Source organism: Drosophila santomea, chromosome 2L (genome assembly GCF_016746245.2).
Source record: "Drosophila santomea strain STO CAGO 1482 chromosome 2L, Prin_Dsan_1.1, whole genome shotgun sequence".
NCBI classification, from domain to species: Eukaryota; Metazoa; Arthropoda; class Insecta; order Diptera; family Drosophilidae; genus Drosophila; species Drosophila santomea.
Genome location: NC_053016.2, coordinates 22051197 through 22074675, shown reverse-complemented (window position 1 = coordinate 22074675; position 23479 = coordinate 22051197). Strand labels below are relative to the sequence as shown.

Below are 23479 nucleotides of genomic sequence, written 5' to 3'. Positions count from 1 at the left end.
TAATAGTATATGCAAGAATACTATAACCTATTTAAGTAACTGCGTACATATACATATGTGCTGACATACTTAGTTGGTAACGGCGTTAATTGTTTTTCAAGCGCCGTATACATATGTATGCATTTTATAAGCCGATAAAAGTAAAAGCTACATGCAAAAATCTTAACACAGCACTTCAGTATTAGTTATGAGATCTATTTGTTTGAACTTTAAAACATTCCCTTCATTTGATTTAAGCAACAACAATACAAAAAAGATCCGTTATATTTTGTTTCATTTTCTTTTTTTATGCTTTGGTAAAGCTTTTGTGAGATTATGGTAGCTCTAGACTCGACCAACTTGCTCTGAGATCGTGATCAAGTTGGCAGCTGCAATTTCTTGCGCTCTCTGAGCCATGGCATGATTCACTGAGCCATTCCTTTCCCTGGCTCATTCGTAAGCTCGTTTTGCAGTGACTTTTCTACTTAAACATTTTATATAGTCGTACGTATGTAGCTACCGCTTCAGTTTGGTGCTTAAACGCGTTGCTCGTACTTCATTAAGCTGAAATCAGTTCAAGTGGTGTTGCTATCGCTTAGTACACATACTTTGAAAAGATAATATAGTCTTATGTTGTGAACATCCACCAAAAAGTATAATTGAAAAGCTTACAACATTTCGAGCCCGAAAGGAATTTAACAAATTAAAACAAGAATTGTGAAAAGTCAAAGTATACGCCATTCATACGACTATGAGAGCCATGGATCTCAAAGGATTTTACCAAACTTTTATTTCGTTCCTGATCTTGTGTGTACTTTCCGATTTTCCTGAAGCATTTGCAGTACGTGTTGCCAACTCACAGCAAAATCATCTTAAGAAAGGTAAGAAAATCCGAGGCTAAACAGAAAATATCACCTCATAAATATAGGTAATTTTAACTCCCAACAAGTCTTGGAATATTATGCTGTTGTTTGTCAACTGTACTTAAATTTTTTTTAAATGTGTATTTTTATACAATGTGTTTTTGAACTCTTACGTTGGTTTGCTACACTTCCGTTTCCGTTCTCTTGAGAAAATATATAAGAATTATATAATTATTAGTTTGCCATATTTCAAGGCGCCCATGCTTGCAAAAGCTTCAATTAAATTCACTCAAAAATGATTATAGCATGCTGCAACTTTTCACGGATTAAAAAGTATGTAGCGATTGTGATTCAAAACACACAAACTCTTAAATACCGTCTTACTTATTTAACCCATAATAAATGAAAGGTAAAATTCTGCAAGGTAATTACATTTGTGAACGGCAGTATTCGTGGTAAGAAAGCAGCTTCTATATATGAACACACGAAAGCTTAAAATTTGCTGAGATGGTGCGATCAGTGTGTGATGCTTAAAGCGAAAGGTATTACTAAAACGGAAGGAAATAAATATTAAAACATAGGAAAAAAAATTAAATGGTTTAGGAAAAAGAGCAGTGAATGCGTACCAAAAAACTGGCTATGTTGAATCCAGTGTAGATAGATAAATGTACTTTCTAAAATTTTCCCATTCGCCTAGCTCGAATAAAAAAAAAGGGTATGTTTCCTACATATCAGGTAAAATATGCTAATGAAAAGGGCCATCTAAGGAGAGTTTATTTTATATATTGAGTTTCTTATAAGTTTCGTCAGAGAAAATATATTTTTGGTTTGTTGAAGGTTAAATCCCTTTTTACTTAATTTTTGATGGAATATTTTAAGATTATTTAAATTAAATTATAAACATGGAACTTTAACTTATAAAAGTTCCACTCTCTTTAAATAAATAAATGAGTAAGAATAATAATCCTAATACTGCTCACTTTTTTCTTTTTTTCGTAAATCAAAAATGATCTTTTTGCGAGTAGATTTTTATTTATCGCCTACTTAGATACTTTGCGCGTTAAAGTTATACTCTTTAAATTTTACTAATAGTGGTACTTCCTTCACTTTGCTGAATGACCTTGTCAGTTGTTAGCATGCTGCTCCCTAAAAATGTTATTTTCAATAATACGAACAATTTAACAACCTGTAAGTTATTAAATCGATGGAACTTCGAGATGTTGCCAACTATATTGGACGATTTCAAGAAAACTCTGTAAGATTATGGTATGACAATATGTTGTACATTTTGTTTATCTTTCTTAAAAAAAACACATTTTATTCAATAATACAATTTCCCAGAGTTTGAGTCATATTTCTTTTGTTTCATTTCGAGGTAGTCATTTACTTTTCGAGTTAGAATAACACACGAATTAAAAACAAGAGATACTGCTATATTAGAGTTCCTCGAATTTTAGATGAACGTTACACAGCTAGTGGAAGTGCGAACGAGAAAGATTTACAAGACTAACAAATATCAAAACATTTTTTTTAAGTGTGGGCGTGGCAGTTTTGGGCGTGGCACCATGGACCATAAACTTGCCATATCGAAAAGAACACAATTGAAAAATAGGTTTTTAACATTGTTCTTTTTATACCCGTTACTCCTAGAGTAAAAGGGTATACTAGATTCGTTGAAAAGTATGTAACAGGCAGAAGGAAGCGTTTCCGACCATATAAAGTATATATATTCTTGATCAGGATCAAAAGCCAAGTCGATTTGGCCATGTCCGTCTGTCCGTCTGTCTGTCCTTCCGTATGAACGCTGAGATCTCAGGAACTACAAAAGCTAAAAAGTTGAGATTAAGCATACAGACTCTAGAGACATAGAAGCTGCGCAAGCTTGTCGATTCATGTTGCCACGCCCACTCTAACGCCCACAAACCGCCCAAAACAGCCACGCCCACACTTTTGAAAAATGTTTCGATATTTTTTCATTTTTGTATTAGTCTTGTAAATTTCTATCGATTTGCCAAAAAACTTTTTTCCACGCCAAAAACTGTCAGTGCTGAAGACCTCCTTCGCACTTTTTTTCTCTAGCTGAGTAACGGGTATCAGATAGTCGGGGAACTCGACTATAGCGTTCTCTCTTGTTTAAATATTCAAAGTTAAACTAGTGGGAGAGAGGTGACCAAATTATGTATACTTTATACAAAATAGCATATACATTACTTTCATCTGTGTTTGCTGAAATCAAAAACTAATTCAACCAGTTGTAGGTCTATGATTTAACAGTTAACAATTGATTACAATAAGCAATCAGAGCTTGTGGATTTAACTTTGGAGTACGCACGAAAAGGGTGTTCTTTGGACATATCAGTAAAAAGATTATTTGAACGACGTATAAATAATTTGCTTATTACTTATTCTAGATAGATAAGGACGTACTTTAGTCCTTATATATATATATAATATTAATATATTTATATTATGAAGCTGTTGCTACTTTATATAAATTATTGTCCTGGCATTTTACCTTTGTCTTGTTAAGCACTTGCTAATACTGTTAAATATTTGCGTTATGACCTGACGAAAATTCACCCAGCTGGTTGTCGCGCGCTTAAATTTCTTAGTATGTTGTCGATTTTCCAACGAAAATACCTCCAACTATTTTTGACGAATGAACTTTTCGCTGTACATTGTTTAGAAGGTTTAAAATTTAGTACCATGTCATAATTATGTAATGTATGTTATGTATCTTCACGTCAGATTTTATTCGTCCCCAGCAGGTGGTGCATTTTTGGGAATACATGCATATGAAGAGATAAACGGGTATCTGATAGTCGATGCACATATTAGATTTTAATATGTATATATATGTACATACTACTACAACTGGGTATCTTCCTTAATCATTCTTCTAAGTGGTCCTAACCCAATAAATACAAGTGTCTTATTTGAAATCAATGCAAAAACAAAATACATATTTATTAAGCTTAAACCGGTCTGCAAGGGGTATAAAATGGTGCAGTCTTAAAGAATAACTGATTCAAGGTGACTTTAAACTGAAAATTGGTATATGTATTTGTGTTCGTCCAAACATATATTTGTTTAATGTTAGTATTGCATTATTAAACTTTAACATTCGAAACAGATATACTTCTTCAAATCAAAACATATTTTTTTATATTGTTATTGTGGCTAAACAAATGGTCAAACTGTTAGGCAAAACCATGCCAGACATCTATATTTCCATAAATACAAACTAACAGACTAACATATGTGACACGTACGGAATGTGGGACTGGTTTCCGATTGCAATTATACAGTCCCAATATATACATACATATATATATACGCATGCTATATAAATATGTATGTGCACTAGTGAAAATGTTTCGAAATAACGTAATTGATTACACTAGCGAACAAGATAAATGGTGTAAAAAAGCTTCAGAAGTATCTTAAATCTTTTTAAAGAGCTTTTATAAATGAAATTTCTAATTCAGCAATCTCTATTTTTACTGTTTTTTATTTTAAAGCTAGCATAGTACGCCTCCAAGCTAAATAAATAAATAGGCTCTGGTAACAATATTGTATGCTAGGACAACGAAAATATAAAAATGTATATTTAATAGAGCTGTTGCAATGGACCTAATATGATACAAGCATACATAATTATACATATGTACACCGAAGAAATTAAATTTTACCTTTTTTTTTGAACTATAACAGATTATCGTAAAACTGTTCCGTTTTGTTATTTTCTCATAAAAAAGAATTAACACAATATTTAAAATAAATATTTCGAAAATAGGAAAATGAAACCTGGATTTCTAGACTATCTTCGTGTTATGAAAATTACATTTATCCAACTTACCAGCAATAATAAGTTAAAATTAAAATAAATTTACCAGTTATAGGTGTAGTTTTTTTTTACATTTAGTTTTAAATTTTTCGCTTAGTTCAATACATTTATTTTTGAAATGTTTACATGTATAGTTGTATATGCATATGTAGATTTTCCATTTATTTTAAAGACTATTACGGCTAAAAGTTGCGGTCTAAATACAAGTCGAAATAACTCACAAAACAAGACTAAGCTGAAGAGCCAGTTTTCTGGTTTACTTTAAAACTGTATTTGTAATTCATACATGTGTACAAAAATATTTAACTGTGTGAAATGTCTGTACTATATATGAAGTTGTCTATGAAGCTCAACGAAATGGAACAAAAAACTAGTTGACGACAACAAAAGCTAATAATTTTGTGGCTTATAGATTTCGACCAAAAAGCTTAACTAGAAAAATAAATTTATTTATAGATAATACCATGTTAAAACATATATAATGCAATTTAAATTTTTGTATGTTTTTCAACTCTTTAGCTTTATTGGTCGAAGTCAAAAAAACTTTAATAGATGGGCAGAACAGGACTCGAAAACACGTTTAAAACAAAACATATTTAGCTTATGTACGTTCTAGATTTAAGCTGGAAAATTATTTTCATTTCTGCGCTATGTACGTTTGTTGCTAATTATACCCGTTACTCGTAGAGTAAAAGGGTATACTAGATTCGTTGAAAAGTATGTAACAGGCAGAAGGAAGCGTTTCCGACCATATAAAGTATATATATTCTTGATCAGGATCAATAGTCGAGTCGATCTGGCCATGTCCGTCTGTCCGTCCGTCTGTCTGTCCGTCTGTCCGTATGTCTGTCTGTCCGTCCGTATGAACGCTGAGATCTCAGGAACTACAAAAGCTAGAAAGTTTAGATTGGGCATACAGACTCCAGAGACATAGACGCAGCGCAAGTTTGTCGATTCATGTTGCCACGCCCACAAACCGCCCAATACTGCCACGCCCACACTTTTGAAAAATGTTTTGATATTTTTTCATTTTTGTATTGGTCTTGTAAATTTCTATCAATTTGCCAAAAACCGTTTTGCCACGCCCACTCTAACGCCCACAAACCGCCCAAAGCTGCCACGCCCACACTTTTGAAAAATGTTTAGATATTTTTTCATTTTTGTATTAGTCGTCTAAATTTCTATCGATTTGCCAAAAAACTTTTTGCCACGCCCACTCTAACGCCCACAAACCTGCACTTCTACTAGCTGAGTAACGGGTATCAGATAGTCGGGGAACTCGACTATAGCGTTCTCTCTTGTTTTACATGGCGACGTGTGGCATGGAATGTAGCTGGAAAACAAGATAGAACGCTATAGTCGAGTTCCCCGACTATATGATATCCGTTACTCAGCTTGTTGACGTGGGAAGGATAAATTTTAACACTCACGGTTTTTGTCTGTTTTCGGGTCTTAGAGTGGTTGTGGAAAAAAGTTTTTTTTGCGAATCGAAAGAAATTTAGAAGACTAATAAAAAAATGAAAAAACGAGAGAGAACGCTATAGTCGAGTTCCCCGACTATCTGATGCCCGTTACTCAGCTAGTGAAAGTGCGAAGGAGGTCTTCAACACTGACAGTTTTTGGCGGTTTGTGGGCGTAAGAGTGGGCGTGGCAAAAAGCTTTTTGGCAAATCGATTGAAATTTACAAGACTAATACAAAAATGAAAAAATATCAAAACATTTTTCAAAAGTGTGGGCGTGGCAGTTTTGGGCGGTTTGAGGGCGTTAGAGTGGGCGTGGCAGCATGATCCAACAAACTTGCGCTGCGTCTATGTCCCTGGAGTCTGTATGCTTAATCTCAACTTTCTAGCTTTTGTAGTTCCTGAGATCTTGACGTTCATACGGACAGACAGACGGACGGACAGACGGACAGACGGACATGGCCAGATCGACTCGGCTACTGATCCTGATCAAGAATATATATACTTTATATGGTCGGGAACGCTTCCTTCTGCCTGTTACATATTTTTCAACGAATCATGTTGCCACGCCCACTCTAACGCCCACAAACCGCCCAAAGCTGCCACGCCCACACTTTTGAAAAATGTTTTGATATTTTTTCATTTTTGTATTAGTCTTGTAAATTTCTATCGAATTTCCAAAAAAAATTTTTCCACGCCCACTCTAACGCCCACAAACCGCCCAAAGGGCCACGCCCACACTTTTGAAAAATGTTTTGATATTTTTTCATTTTTGTATTGGTCTTGTAAATTTCTATAGATTCTAACTCTAACTCTCTCTCTTGTTTTTTTATACCCGTTACTCGTAGAGTAAAAGGGTATACTAGATTCGTTGAAAAGTATGTAACAGGCAGAAGGAAGCGTTTCCGACCATATAAAGTATATATATTCTTGATCAGGATCAGTAGCCGAGTCGATCTGGCCATGTCCGTCTGTCCGTCCGTCTGTCTGTCCGTCTGTCCGTATGAACGTCGAGATCTCAGGAACTACAAAAGCTAGAAAGTTGAGATTAAGCATACAGACTCCAGAGACATAGACGCAGCGCAAGTTTGTCGATTCATGTTGCCACGCCCACTCTAACGCCCACAAACCGCCCAAAACTGCCACGCCCACACTTTTGAAAAATGTTTTGATATTTTTTCATTTTTGTATTAGTCTTGTAAATTTCTATCGATTTGGCAAAAAACTTTCTGCCACGCCCACTATAACGCCTACAAACCGCCAAAAACTGTGTTTAAGACTCTCCTTCTCCCTTCCACTAGCTGAGTAACGGGTATCAGATAGCCGGGGAACTCGACTATAGCGTTCTATCTTGTTAAAATTTTATTTTGCGTGTCGATAAAAAAATTTTGCCCAACGACTTTTCCAGTTCTCGTGAATCCTCACGCTGCTGGCGTGAGCGATCTATTTCAGTTTCCATTGTTTTCTTTGTTGGCCGCACGCTCTTTCTGTCTTCCGCCCTACAAAAAGTTACATTTTGATATTTTCATATACTTTCACACTGTAAACTTACTGTGTTTGAGTGGTCGAGTTGGCGTATCCTTCTTTAATGAACTCCGATTTGCACTGTGGAATAGCGTCAACAATTAATCACCTCTTTTTCAATGCATGAACTTTTCTACTTTAAATCTTCCACTGCGATGATTAAAAATGAGTGTCGCAGATTCTAGAGTTATCACCAAGGCACACCTCGGTGCTTTAACAAATTGCTCTTCAGGTACACACTTGCGGAATTGCAGAATTTGCAATAACTCAGTTTTAGGTTGACGCGCAAGGGTTAACGTCTTACCAAAAACATGTGTCAAAACGTTGCCAGACCATTCCCACAAATAGGCCATCCTACACTGCATTCGCCTCGAATGCGTCGTCTTTGTCGTCGGTTTAAGGCATTAATGGCTTTTGAAATTCAGCGCGTGCTCGTCTGCCTTGGGCCCTCACCAAATACGGAATCTTTTGAAACGTCATAAGTATCACTTAATTTAAACTTTACAATGCGGTATAGACCAAGATACTTCGGTTTTAGGTTTAAGCCTGGACCAAGCTGAGTTCTTTTATAAGAAATCCAACTTTGTAATTTGATGCTGGTCTTCGTCGTAGATTTTATCTCTTTTTGTTCTCGTTTTAAATAAAGAATATGCTTTCTTGCTGGGATTCTAAGTTGACGCGATCGTCATTGAAATTCTGAATCATTTCATCTTCTAGCATCTTGAATCATTAATTATCGAATTAAAGAAGCTTCTTCGTTCTTGGTAATAGCTCTCATGGTAAAGTTTTGGTGCTTTTAGCAAATGTTGAGTTAATGACTTGTTGTACGCTACTGACGAATTTATACCATTGTCGTAGGTCGTCAATAGAACATTTTGAAAGGCCTGAAACTATTTTCAACCTCTCAACCTGGCCATTTGCTCGCGGAAGGCCTGTCGTGATGAGGTGATATTTAATTCTTCGTTATCAAAATATAGCCTGAACTTCTCCGACGTAAGCGCAGAACCTTTGTCGGATTTCCAAAAATGTTGCTTTGCTCTTAAAGACTTGAAAAAGCATCTCTTCAATTTGGTCGAATTGGTCGGAAAGAGCCAGCAGAATATGGTGAAATTGTTGATTACTGCTAATGTGTTTATACTGCTTGTGCGTTGACTCTAGAGGCACAAGAAAATCTATATGGTACGTTTGTAGCGGTTGATCTTCTTTGCTTAGTGGATGAAGTTCGCCTTCTTGCTTTTCTTGCTACTTTCATTTTGGTACGTCAAACTCATTCAGTCTTATTGACTGAAAAGTGGCCGTGCTTGTTAAATGATTTCGCGGTGCATAGCCGCAGGCACAACTATGACTTTGCTGTCGTCGACTAGTTTGTACAAAAGACCTTGCTTCATGAAAAACTCGTGTTTTGTCTTCTACGATAGAATTTAGATTTTTGCTTTCAGCTTGATGCTGGGTACACTTCATTGTACTTCATTGCTAGCTCGACATCAGAGTGGCGACGTCTGTGTTCGACGTCGTATTGGAAGTCCTTCTCCTGGTTAGTTTTAGCCAAAGCATTAAAGGCTGTAATGAATTTGAAGCGCCAACTAAGTAGTAAGATTCTGAATTTCTTTAATGCTTACACTACAGCGGGTATTTCAAGTTCATAACATGTAAACTTTCTTTCAGCTTAGGAAGTCTTTTTGCTCATCTCATCTCGAGATTTCTGTAAAAAAACGGCGCCAAAACCATCTGTTGAAGCGGTAGTAAGTAAATCAGTCTTGTCCTGGTGATGATTTTTAGACATCTTAAGACTGTTGAAAGCAGTTATCTTCAAATCGCCAAATTTAATCTTCGCATCTAGTTTTGTCATGTTAGCCTTTTTGAAAAGTTGGGAATACATTTTCGGAAGTATCCTACTAAACCAAGGATATATTGTACTTTGAAGTCGCAGCTGGCGTTTTCGTTGGAGACGGACTTAGTAGTTTATTCTCGATTATGTGGCCCAAATACTCGATTTTAGTTTTCAGAAAATGTCATTTCTTACTTATTTATGAGCCCATGTTCTGAGCACCTGTTAAGAACTTCACTGATGTTTCCTACAGCTTCTTCGTCAGTTTCTGCATGGATAGCCACTTCTTTGACGGTAAAGTCCCTGAAGATAGCGTTTACATGTTGGCATACGCTTGGCGTATTTGAAAGACCGAAAGGTACTCGCAGAAATTGAAATCATCCGTTGTGAGTGATGAACGATTTATATTTACGGCTCTGTTCCTAAATTTCTATGTGGTAGAATGGTTGCGGTTTAAATTCATCTAAAATTATTAACTACCGTAAGCATTACCCTCTAGATTCCCTGAAAGCCTTCTGGAAGCATTTCCTGAAACGCTTCTGGATGCAAGCTTTGAAAGGTTTTTCGAAACATGTATTCTAGAATATTTATAATAAAATACTTTTCTAAACGTTAGCAAGGATTGTTTCTGAATAATTTTTATTTATATTATAATTTGTTAAATTTACTGATTTACTGATCCTTAATGATTTAGATTGACTATTGTTTAAGGATTTTCGCATTTGTTGGTGGTCGTGTTGTATCATGAAGTTTTCCGATCACCTGAAAATAATCGTTTAAGTTTCCACTGCATAAGAAGGGCAGCAAGCTTAGTGAAATTCCAAGTCTGTTCAAAAATTAATAATCTATTAGCTACAAAACCATTATACATCAATATATGCCATATATGGTATATATGGCAGGAAACAACAATCTAACAAAAATCAAGAGAGAACGCTATAGTCGAGTTTCCCGCCTATCTGATACCCGTTACTCAGCTAGTGGAAGTGCGAAGAGAAATTTCAACATTGACAGTTTTTACGGATTTGTGGGCGTTAGAGTGGGCGAGGCAAAAAGTTTTTCTGCAGATCGATAGAAATTTACATTACTAACAAAAAAAATATCAAAACATTTTACAATAGTGTGGGCGTTGCAGTTTTGGTCGATTTGTGTGCGTTAGAGTGGGCGTGGCAACTTGCACTGCGTCTATGTTTCTGGAGTCTGTATGCTTAATCTCAACTTTCTAGCTTTTGTAGTTCCTGAGATCTCGACGATCATACGGACGGACAGACAGACGGACATTTATAAACTTTAAATGATCGGAAACGCTTCCTTCTGCCTGTTACATACTTTTCAACGAATCTAGTATACGCTTTTACTCGAACTACTCTAATCGTATATCATCTATCCGTTACTCATCTAAAGCAACTAATTTTTTTATATTAAAAAAAAACACATTTACACTGTATACCTTACAATTAGTTTTAAATTTCGGCCATAGCAATGAAAAGCAAAAAGATAGCTATGTTAAATACGAATGCCTTCTACCGACACAGAGTTTAATTTTTATATATATTTTTTATTTGTTTTATTTAACGCAGAAAATCAACCGGATCTTACACCAATGGGGTCCTTCTGGCAGCAACATGTGGCCACTTCCAGTAGTTCAACTCCATATGATTCACCATTTTTTTCAGCAACTCACGGCCTTGTGCAGACTCACCCCTCTCTGGGAGGAAGCCAATCCGGGCCTGCTCCATTAAATGGCAATAGCCTTGGAACTGGTGTGCCTTCCTCAAACTTAGCTGGTACTAAGCCTTCTCTAACCGCTGGAAGCGGGTACCTGAACTCACGCGGAAGTCTACCGACCTCTGCACGTTATCCAGCTAATAAGATCACAGGAACCGTGGTCGAGCCCAACCCAAAATCTCCTTTCCGTCACTTAGATTTCTCTACTAGTGCAACTGCCGAGCTGCGGCGCAATCCTGCGCTATCTGCTCCTGATGAATGTGCCCGCGCTTGTCGCGAGGGCGAGCCTCCGAGAATTTGCTATTATCATTTTACGTTGGAATACTACACAGTATTGGGAGCGTAAGTACTTGGCAATTCAAAATTGTTTGATTAGAAAGATTAGCTGTTTTAAAAGGCAGTGGTTGGTTTAATAAAAATGAATGCAATCCTATTAATATCGATCGGTTATATAGCTTTTTTAATTATCAATATTTTTTTACCATATTTACATCTGACTGTATTCTGGTTTTCCGATAATGAAAAAAGTTTGTAACAAGTGATTTAAATATAAACAACAAATTAAATATATATGTTTTTATACAAAATTTATGTTTAATAACTTCATATAAATAAAAGAATTTAATAAAGGAATAATGATTTTATTTAAATAAGAATATTTATCAAAAACGACTTAAACGTAAAAAAAATTCCTTGATTTGAGAATATTTTATATATAACGATATACTTTGTTTAAATAATTAAACTGTTAATTTAGCATGGATGTTGACTAAAAACTACACCATTAAGTTGGATACACAGAAACAAAACTTATACAATTAAACCAACGATAATTTAAAATACTTTAAATATTAAAAATAGTTAAGTAATCTGAAACTGAACTACGAGAACTTATTTACAATTAATTTCCGACGTTATCAGAATAGCTCCACGGAGTTGATCTGTATGCTCTTGATAAAGTCAATATCTTTGCTGTGTTTATCCTGCAGCAATAGGGATAGATGGTTGAATATAACACATAAAACATAAAGTTAACCGTTAGGATGTTCAGACTCACCAATCTCATTGCCCAAACTGTTGATTTCAGGACATCGTTAAATAGACCTGGGGTCGTAGCTTGTAGAATAGCAAAAATACATTTATTTTATTTTTTTAAGATGTGATACTATTTTTTTGATTACAAAGTTTTTGACAATTATACTATCTAGATTCTATTGAAAAAATAGTCTGCTTAAGATTGAGCAAACTTAAAATTAACGCTTTATTTATATCAGAGGAATATATTTTTTATTTGAATGACCATTTTATAACCTTTATATTTACACACAGTGCGTGCCAAGTATGTACTCCAAACGCAACGAATACGGTTTGGAGTCATTGTCAATGTGTCTTAGCTGATGGAGTTGAACGGGGAATTCTAACTGCAAATCGTATGATACCCGGCCCAAGCATTCAAGTATGTGAAAACGACAAGGTAGTAATTGATGTGGAGAACCATATGGAGGGAATGGAAGTAACTATACACTGGCACGGTATATGGCAACGTGGATCGCAGTATTATGATGGCGTCCCTTTCGTCACTCAATGCCCCATTCAGCAGGGTAATACCTTCCGTTATCAGTGGACAGGAAACGCAGGGACACATTTTTGGCATGCTCATACCGGTCTTCAGAAACTAGATGGACTGTACGGCAGCGTTGTGGTTCGACAGCCACCGTCAAGGGATCCTAACTCCCATTTATATGATTTTGATTTAACAACACATATAATGCTTATCAGTGATTGGTTGCATGAAGATGCAGCAGAGCGCTATCCTGGTCGTTTGGCTGTTAACACTGGCCAAGATCCGGAGTCCATGTTGATTAACGGAAAAGGCCAGTTTCGTGACCCAAACACTGGCTTTATGACTAATACTCCATTGGAAATATTTACAATTACACCAGGACGTCGTTACCGCTTTCGAATGATAAACGCGTTTGCTTCAGTCTGTCCAGCACAGGTAACGATCGAGAGTCACGGCATGACGGTTATAGCCACCGATGGTGAGCCTGTGCATCCTGTTGATGTTAACACAATCATTTCATTTTCAGGTAAGTTGCTTTTTCAATCGAATCAGAGATCCAAATTGGCTTGAGCAGTTTTCTCCCCGCCATTAGCCATTATTTTTGAAAACTGTCAAATTTCTAATTATACCCGTTATTCGTAGATTAAAAGGGTATACTAGATTCGTTGAAAAGTATGTAAGAGGCAGAAGGAAGCGTTTGCGACCATATAAAGTATATGTATTCTTGATCAGGATCAATAGCCGAGTCGATCTGGCCATGTCCGTCCGTCCGTCCGTCCGTATGCACACTAACTTTTTTTTACCAATTTAATTACCTATGATATAAATAATTTTGTTTTGGTATGAAACGATTAAAGATTTCAATTTAATCCTACAATTAAAAGTTAAGCTAGGGGCGCCACAGCAAATTTAATCAGTATTACTTCAAACGTCGAGATCTCTTTTACTAAAAGATGAGATTACTCGGGCAGGTTGAACTATTTCTGGCGTATATGGTTCACTTTTAGCCATGGAGGGGGCTTTACTCCTTCTGGTGTGGTTAGGTGGCCCCGGGTTCAATGTACTCAATTACTTCTCTTGATCACGGGTGGAGAACAGTCTTCTTTCAGGGATTCGGTTCGTTATTTCACATCAAGTAGAACTAATTAACAGAAAAACAAAATTATATCTTACTTATTAACCCAGATGAAATTCTCAATACAAAAAAAAAAAAAAAAAACAGGTCTGAATAACTTAAAAGCACTATAAGGTTGTGCCGTAAATATCGCCACAGGGTACGTGTCATAACGCCCAGTGCGACAAGTGTTTGTGTCATAAGACCGACTTTAAAAAGTAGCATACAGCACGAATAAGTGGCATATTATGGAATAATAATTATTTTTATGATTCTCAAATCTGCTGCCACACAGTTAGCGCACACACACAGCGCACCACAAATGTACAGAATACTAAACCTCCACGGTCATTAGGGAGCATCTGAAGCCAAAAAAATCTTGGACGCTGTTCAGGATTTTAACGTGGTCTACCCTAAAAGGCTTAAATTATACTTCTCCAAAACCTACGCAAGGTGCCGAAATCGTAGATTTTAAAGTGTAAAGTGCATTCTTTTTCTCAATTTTCTAGCTCCTACAGTTCACATGACTTCGACGTTCATACTGACAAATAAAAACTTAAAACGTACTAAAAGAAAGTGAAATAAAAAAAACGTTTATTCTGTATAGGTATTATAGAACGTTGGGAATGACAATGTGGGATGTAGTTGCGGGGTTTGGGAGCACTTAGCTGCATAGAAATTTATATTGTTTCAGATTTTTTGTTGGAAAAGTGCACTCAAGGTTTTCTACGTTTTTCTCATCTTGAGGAACTCATCTAACTTGAGGTTAATTTTCAGATGATTGGACGGACTTCCCGTCAAAAGAAAAAGCGTTATAAAATGTCCAGATTACCTCTACACATTATTTTTTTCTGACTATAAATAAGTTTATCCTATTATCTCAAATTGTTGACGCCACTGGTTGATCTCCTAGCTATTTCAAGGAGGATATCTACAATCATGACAAAATCGCTCTTTACCGTGTTTCCGCACATGACATGCGCCGCCGTTGTTTGCCTTCGCTATCTTGCTGTTCGTTTGTTCAGTAGCAGTTAAATGGCCTTGTTATTCTTGTTTTTGTCGCTTTATACTGTCGCTGTTTTCGAAATTGATGACCGTCTATACCAAGGCTGTATTATATTTTTGTTATTTGTGTTTGGTCTTTTGATCTAGCATCTGCTCTGTCACGTCAATAGCACTATGGCCCTTTGTAAATCATTAGCTCTTTACTCAAAATTTTAATTCTAATAGCTTATAATGGCAACCATTTAAAAACATAAAGCTCGTAAAAAATGTATGCCTATAAGGATATATGCACAGTTATATTAATAATTCTACTTAACTATTTTTGATAAATTTCATACATTCAAGGTGAGCGCTACGATTTTGTTATAAGCGCCGATCAACCTGTTGGAGCGTATTGGATACAGTTACGTGGACTTGGTGAGTGTGGTATTCGTAGAGCTCAACAACTGGCTATCTTGCGTTACGCTCGTGGACCTTATCAGCCAGCATCTTCGCCGCCAACATACGATGTTGGAATACCGCAAGGAGTCGTAAGTATCTGTTCACCAAAAACGATTCTTAAATACGGTGTAAATATTTTATTAATTTTAAAAATTTATAATTTCCATAAATATTTATACAATTTATACTACAATGTTGACAAAGTACAAAGTTGTTTATTAAATATTGATTAGCTAAAGAATGCAGTTCATCTCCCCTTAATTTATGGAGGGAACGTAGGCATATTATTTATTATCATATTAATTGTATTATCAAAAGAGATGGATTTTAAATTTTCTATTTATAACTATTTGAAGATAATTCAAATTATGATGAATTCCAAGACTTATGGAATTCCATTTCTCATTTGTTTTAGCAAATTTGATTGCTTCTTATTTTCATCATACAATGTGGTGGTCTCTAGTTTAATGAAGTTAAATTTATCGTTATTTAAAATACTGTAAAAATGCAAGTATAGACCTTATTTAATTAACTGGTGTGTTTTTATACTGTCTGGTTGTGAATATAGTATTTAAAAGCCAAATTAGGTATTTATACGTGTTCTTTTCTGAAACGTTAGATATATATATATAGCTGTAAGTAATATGTATATATACATATGTATATGTATAAACTACATAGATAAACATATATATATTTATAAATATATGTATATACATATATATATATATATATTATGTATATATATTATACATATTTATATATGTATGTATATTATACATGTTTATATATGTATATATTATAACTTATGTGTATTATATTTAAAATCAAATTAAATTTTTTTCTTTGTTTCTTTAAATACCCAATATGTACATTATCAACAAAACAAAAACCACTTAAACTTTGGTTAACTGCACCTGTATATAAAAAACACAAATACCATTGTATTTAATGACCTTCCAAAACGCACCAAAATAAATGAAAAGGTTATGAATCCTTTGGATGCTCAATGCAACCGTCAACGAAACGATGCCATATGCGTAAGCCAACTTAAAAATGCTCTTGAAATTGATCGTGGTATATTGGCAGAGAAGCCAGACGTTAAGATTTTTTTACCATTCCGGTTCTTTGTATACCGGGCTGAAGATCTTTTTCAGCCAAACACATACAACAGATTTTTAGGTACGTAGCAAAAAAATGTGTCTTATTATAATCACTAAGTACAAATATTGCAGTGGCACCCACCGGCGACCATGTCATATCACTAATCGATGAAATTTCGTACCTATCGGCTCCAGCGCCATTGACTTCTCAATATAATGATATAAACCCAGAACAGTTTTGTAACGGAGATAATCGTCCTGCAGACTGTGGGCCAAATTGTATGTGTACTCATAAAATTGACATCCCACTTAACGCAATTGTGGAAGTCGTTTTAGTCGATGAAGGTAAGCTCTTTTTTAAATATAGAAATGCATAAATACATATATAAAGTTATGTGACTATTAGATAGCCTTAAGACACCTATAAGATACGTTATTCGTTCATATTTATATTTCTAAACCTTGCTTCCATTGTTCCATAGGAAGGACACACGTTAGAAAGCCTTCTATTAACTTAGATAAAGCATGTGTCCGGAGCAACGTTCTGGAGTCTCAAGTTTTTAACATTAAAAGATTCTGAGATCTAGACATTCATACGGTTGAACAGATGTGATCCTGACCAAAATATATATACCTAATAGGGTGGAAAACGCTTCTTCAACATTTAATGAAAAGTATCATCGAATCTAATATGTCATTTAACTCTACGAATACCGATTATAAATAAATGGGTAATGGATTTATATTAAAATAACAAACTGTCCTTTGTAATAATTACAAATATGGGTTTTGTATAGCTATAGCTTTGTATTGATAAAGATGTCCTATAACTTTATTGGAATAGTTTAGCTAAAAAAATAAATCCCTCAGCCATATTAAAACTATCTGGAGAACGAAATTTAAGTTATCTTAGTTCGTTCCTATTCTGTTAATTAATTTAAGAATAATAAGTTGTTTTTGAAGAATTTGGTATAAAGTAAAATTATTGTTCTTATTTAGTCCAGCCCAGATGTTTACTTATACACTATAGGCCAATCCTAGCTTTTACGTATTGATAAACGATCTAGGTTGTTTGTTCGATTACAATATATGATTTGTTCAGAATTTTCATAGCTAAGCCTTTTATTTTTTCCTATTAATAAACTAGTAAACAAAACGCCAACTACTTGTTTTGTAGTGAATTAGTAACTTCATTTTAATTTTTATTTTTTCAGTTCAACAGCCCAACTTGTCACATCCGTTCCATTTGCATGGATACGGGTTTAGTGTCATTGGTATTGGCCGTTCTCCAGATTCATCAGTGAAGAAAATCAATTTAAAGCACGCTTTAGACCTTGACAGGCGCGGACTTTTACACCGTCAGTACAATTTACCGCCGACTAAGGATACAATTGCAGTACCAAACAACGGCTATGTTGTCCTGCGGTTTAGAGCTGACAATCCCGGTATGCTACAAAAACAACATTGAGTTTTTTGCATACCTAATGCTAAATTTAATCTTTTCAGGCTTCTGGCTCTTCCACTGTCATTTCCTTTTCCACATTGTTATTGGTATGAACTTGATTTTACAGGTCGGCACTAACGCTGATCTGCCACCTGTTCCACCAGGATTCCCAACATGTGGGGACCACACACCATCCATTCCAATAAATTAATATTTTACTTGACACACAAGTAAATTAACCCATATGGCGACCAAATTGAAAAGAGCAAACAGGACTTACATAATTCTGATTAAACAGTTTGCAAAAAGCATCCTCGATTACTATATATGAACCAAGATTGTATATATATATATATGTATTTTAAACTCACAAAGCACGGTTTTTGCTTAATAATTGTAAACACTGCCAATGTCCAATTATTTTTAAATAACAATGTACCTTTTCTTTAATTTTCACCCAGGAGCTTACTATCAAATGTATATATTTTATTATTTGTGTGTATTTGTAGGAACCAAAAATAACAATACATTAATTTATTTTATGAAAAAGCCATTATGTAACCTTTTTGTTGTTGAAAATGACTGCAAGCAACCAACCACTTTCCTTTTATTTTATACAAATTTCTTTGAGCCCTATTTTTTGAAACTAGTAGCATTTTCATTTTCAACTATTTTCAAATACATTGGCGTTCAAAGAAACATTGTGAAATGGTTAGTATTTAACTATGTAATAATTAATCAAAGTTTTTTTCCGCTATTATATGATATCGATTTACTTTCTTGTAAACGTAAATTTTCTGTACAAAATAAATATATTTAAACTGAATTTTAAGAATAATTGTAATGATTAACAAGGAATATAATATTATCAATTTAAAATAATGTAATTTTTTTATATTTCATTGGTAATATTTTCATACACAGATGTCTTTTTATTTTACGATTTAGCATGCATTTTAACAAATCAACTGCCATTTACACATTTTTCTGAAACTTTGTTTGTTATTAAAATGTAAATACCATACATGTTTTCGTATATAAAATAAAATGTCCTTTTTTATAATTGTAAAATAAATCTTTAAATAACAAACCAAAATAATTACTTGTGACAGCTAAGTTGATTTTTATACAAGCATAATTGTAATTATATTTCCAAATTGTTCAATTCTGGGTACACTTAATTGGTTTTAATGTTTGTATCTAAGCCCCAAATTTTCATATCAGTATATATTAAAAACATGCTCACAATGAAAAAACCCTTTAATTATAAATGTACACTCAATTGTTAATTTGCTTATATATACATATAATAAAAATAAATAAATGTATTTAAAACCCCGTTGGTAAAAGGGTATACTATACTTCAGTATAAAGTATTTAACGGGTTAAAGGATGCTTTTCGTTCCTATGAAGTATATATACTTATCTGGAGACCTCCTGTCCGTCAGTATGTACATATGTCCGTCTATATGACCGTGAAGACATAACTAACGATTAGAGCAAATTGGCGCTCACTGTGATTATAAAATGGAATTCCTTAAATTTGCTTGCACCTACCCAATTATAAACATCTTTATTAAGTTTCTAAAAAAAAAACAACTTAACAAGAGAAAGATATAGCCGTGTTACCCGTTTCTCAGCTAGAGAAATGGAAAAAAAAGCGTGGGCGTGAATGTGGTGGTCAAAATGTTTTTTAGTATACCTGTAGAAAATAGCTAGAAAATAAATAATATTAAAAAGAAAAAATTTTAAGACATTTTTTAAAAGTGTGTGCTTAGCATTTTTGGGCGGCTTTGCTGCGTTAGAGCGGGCAGCCGGACTCGGCTAGTGATCCTGATCAAGAATATATATATATACTTTATATGGTCGGAAACGCTTCCTTCTGCCTGTTAAATACTTTTCAACGAACCTAGTACACCATTATACTCTACGAGTAACATGTATAATACTGTAGACATCTGTTACGGTATGTTATGTTACTGAGAATGGAGCCCAAAAAATTTTGTTGAGTACGAAGCATACTTGCTTGCGAGTCTGGTCACGAAAAAATGATTGAAGTAAAGATTTCGACAAAATGGGCCTTAAAGTTTGAAAAATATAATTTTTTCTTTTATTTATTTTTTTTTATACAATTTTCTTTGATGTGCCAAAAATTATTTAGCCACGCCAAATCTTGCACCCACAAACCGCACAAAATGTTCACGCAAACAAAACACATAAAATCTGTAACCCCCTATTTTGAAAAATATTTTGATTTTTTTACTTACCATAATATATCGATATGCCAAAAATTCTTCAAGATCGGTACCAGGCTGCACTAGTGATCAATCGCGAAAAGATTATTTTCCTTCCGTGTTTTGTGTGCAGCTCCATCTTAATCTCTTTCGAACTACCACTAGCCATTGTGACTGATATGATCTTGGGAACTATGAATAATAGAAAGTTGAGATTAGTATGTAGATTTAAGAGACGCCTTCGTTGTGCAAGATTCAAAGACCCCCAAACCCATTTTACTTACGATCACTAAAAAAATATTTGCTTTGTCTTTGTTATTTTATTTGGTCAATTTCAATAAATTTGTAAAAAGGACTTTTGAAATCCCACTAGCTGAGTAACATATATCCGATAGTCGACAGTATTATTATTTATTCTTGCCATATACATTTAAAATATAATATTCATTGAATGAACTTGTAAATATAAAGCATTGCGAAATTTACAAATCGAATTTACAAATTTTTTTTATATATGTAACCTTTTTTTATTAAAACGGTTGAGCTGAGATAATGGAAAACAAAAAAAAATTAAAGATAGGTGGGAAAATATATATATCCCAAGCAATCTCGGAACATACTGGAAGGTCTGCGCATATTGCTTTTATACCCATTACTCGTTCAGTTCGTTGAAAAGTCGAGTAAATCTGGCCATGTTCTTGAAACACCATTTGGCCAATGCTCCCGAAACAGTCTTTAGTAAACTTTTAAAAAACGTTTTAATTTTTTTATTCGCTATTCCAATTTCTATTAATATGCCAAAAAAAAAAAAATTTCGCCATACCTCTGTAAAACTGTCAAAAATTACAGTTTTGGAAAATGTTTTGCTTTCATTTTATTTCAGTATTTTCCATTTTCTATCGATTTTCTAAAAATACAAAAAAATAGATTAGTAGATAATTAGTTATCTTTTATTTATTTTTTTTTTTTTCAAAAGAATTTTTAAATTTCTTCCATGCATTCCTTCTAGAAGAGTAATAGTAAAGAAACTTGAGTAAAGTGGTTATAACATTGTATATGTATAATATATATACATAATATATAATATTGTCCAACGTACAGGATCCCGAGGGTCAAGATCTCATTAAAATGGGGTAAGTTTGACGGAACACAGTTCTCTTATTACAGTGCCAACTTTGTAATTATAAATAACGTAAGCGAATTTAAATATAATAAGAGTTATAAACATTAATGAAATAGCCTTATGTTATATTTTTTAGTAATAATTAATATTTTTAGTAGAAACCTGAACTTTTCAGCGTCGAGTATCAGAGAAAAAACGTTAACCCTCAGAGCGACGTTTTTGGTCAAAAGTAGTCTGAATTGTTTGTTGACGTATGCACCCTGGGGTAAACGCAATACTCTGCGCTACAACGATAATTGTATAATAATTCTACAAAGATAATTGTTAGTTAAAGTATTTTCGTGTATAATAATTTTTATTTCATGGCAATTAAAGAAATTTGTAGTTTAATTTATAAAGTGAGGAGGTTTGTAACACCATGAGCTGTTAAATCCCTTATCAGCTTTAACGGACAAAAGCGATCCCTTTGGAACACGAACGTGTGAAAGGTTGTGATAGTGTCCGAAACACAGTACAATCGTTTTACCATCAATAGAAAGTTTAATTATAGCTCTTAGCGTGCTCTCACTGACTACGCACGTACCGACGGGGGCGCGGATTGACTATTCGCAGCGTTCCTCTTGCTTTTTGACACACAAACAACTTCTATCTTACATACCGCAGTTTCTCATCCCATGTGATGTGATCGCAAAAACGAACTGATTTAGCCCGCCGAAATTAAGCTTAGCTTTACCATATTTAGTGTGCCCGAATTCATAACATCGAAATCCTGACACAAAGACCTTTACGTTCTGGCGGCTCTAAATTTAAACTTAAATAACTATCGATAGCCCTAAACCGTTCCGCGACATCTGGTTTGTTAACATTTTTCTTCGGCTTATAATACCTTCTAACAGGTATATATGCAAACGTATAAATGTATTAAACATATGCACGGATGCATTCATTGCGGCAAAGGAATCATTCAGTATAGAAGAGGGTACAGTGCTTTAACGGCATAGTTTTTATGACAGCATTATAACATGTTTTTTGACTAGCATGTAACGAGTTCAATCGTTGTACGATTGTTCAATCAAAACGCTCAGTTCCAAAAAGTTTCTTTTTATTTCCTTACTCCGCTCACAATCAAGTTGGCATTGGTTGCGAGAACATCTTACTCAACTTTGTTTTACTTTGTAATTGGTCACGAAGTGAAAAGGGACCTCACCCATACACTACTTTCCTGGGCGCTGTGGAACAAAATATTACATTCGACCTTGATACCGCGTAAGAGTAAAGCTGTTCGAATGAAGTGGCGTAGATTATGTTGTTCGAAATATCTGGGCAATAGATCGTAATATTCGATGTTACCGTGGTATTAAAAAAAATAGGGAGGAAGAGTAAGTTTTGTTTTTGGCTTTATGATAACGAAATTATAAATCTGCTTCGGATCCTATGCAAACTTCAACTTACAACAGTTTAAATAGTTCTTGTAAAACTGAGCATTAAATATTAAGAAAGGTTAGAGGGGGAAATGATATTTTTAAATTTTCTATGAAGTCTTTGTTACTTCGGCCTGTTAGTGCCCTTGTCCTAGAAAAGATCTTGGTCCGAGGGAGAGGTATCCGATGTTCAGGAACCAGGTTGCCAGCGTAAGCTCTTGGGGAAACTTTTCGTGGGAACTCTTGCCTCTCCAACATTATAAGAATAAATAAAAATCTGGTTTAGAACCGTTCGTCAGACATCAGTCCTCACTGTCCCGCAAGCTTAGCTGACGCTTGATCGTTAAGCAATAGGGTAATGGTTCGGCCACATTTCCTCTTCCTAACACTTCAGTGTGCCAAATGGTATCGTCGCGCAATGCTATCCCCTTTTATCAAGGTTGTCCGTCAAAAAGTTATGTCAACATTTTTTACCTACACCAACTTCTCACGTCAGCACCCCCTTTGAATATCATTTATTTGTTGTAGTTGTAGTCATATTATATTTTTATTGATTAAAATATTGTTGGCTAGTGTATGTGTAATAAATATTAAATTCTAAATAAATACTCGCCGCTGAAGAGTAAACTCTATACTCAAAAATATTAATTGTTAAACATATAATTTTTGTCATTGAAAGGGCAATGAAAGAGGCTACCAATAAAACATTTTCTATGCCTAACACACATTACAATTACAAAAAATATGTTGATAGTAAAAAGAAATAAAGTTGGCACGAGAATATTTTTATATACAAAATAT

General features: G+C 34.4%; 1 protein-coding gene and 1 long non-coding RNA gene across 4 annotated transcripts in view; one reads left to right on the top strand and one right to left on the bottom strand.

Moving 5' to 3' along the window:
- The first annotated feature begins 490 nt into the window (after positions 1 to 490).
- Positions 491 to 23479, top strand: part of LOC120453669 (laccase-1) — a 29327-nt gene continuing 6338 nt past the window's right edge. The window contains exons 1-8 of one of the 3 annotated variants that reach the window (XM_039638483.2): positions 498 to 860; positions 11082 to 11571; positions 12559 to 13319; positions 15258 to 15442; positions 16340 to 16535; positions 16589 to 16801; positions 17671 to 17901; positions 17963 to 18690. In XM_039638483.2, the coding sequence (XP_039494417.1) occupies positions 731 to 860; positions 11082 to 11571; positions 12559 to 13319; positions 15258 to 15442; positions 16340 to 16535; positions 16589 to 16801; positions 17671 to 17901; positions 17963 to 18111 (2355 nt within the window). In that variant the 5' untranslated portion in view covers positions 498 to 730 and the 3' untranslated portion in view covers positions 18112 to 18690. Of the gene's footprint in view, positions 861 to 11081; positions 11572 to 12558; positions 13320 to 15257; positions 15443 to 16339; positions 16536 to 16588; positions 16802 to 16938; positions 17149 to 17670; positions 17902 to 17962; positions 18691 to 23479 lie in introns of those variants that run through there. The other 2 variants (XM_039638499.2, XM_039638491.2) reach the window with 2 other exon arrangements.
- On the bottom strand, positions 11970 to 21974 carry LOC120453700. The gene is made up of 5 exons (XR_005616554.1): positions 21916 to 21974; positions 20958 to 21041; positions 20168 to 20326; positions 12287 to 12345; positions 11970 to 12212 (listed from the first exon to the last, which is right to left on the bottom strand). It is a non-coding gene; the product is annotated as an uncharacterized LOC120453700 (long non-coding RNA).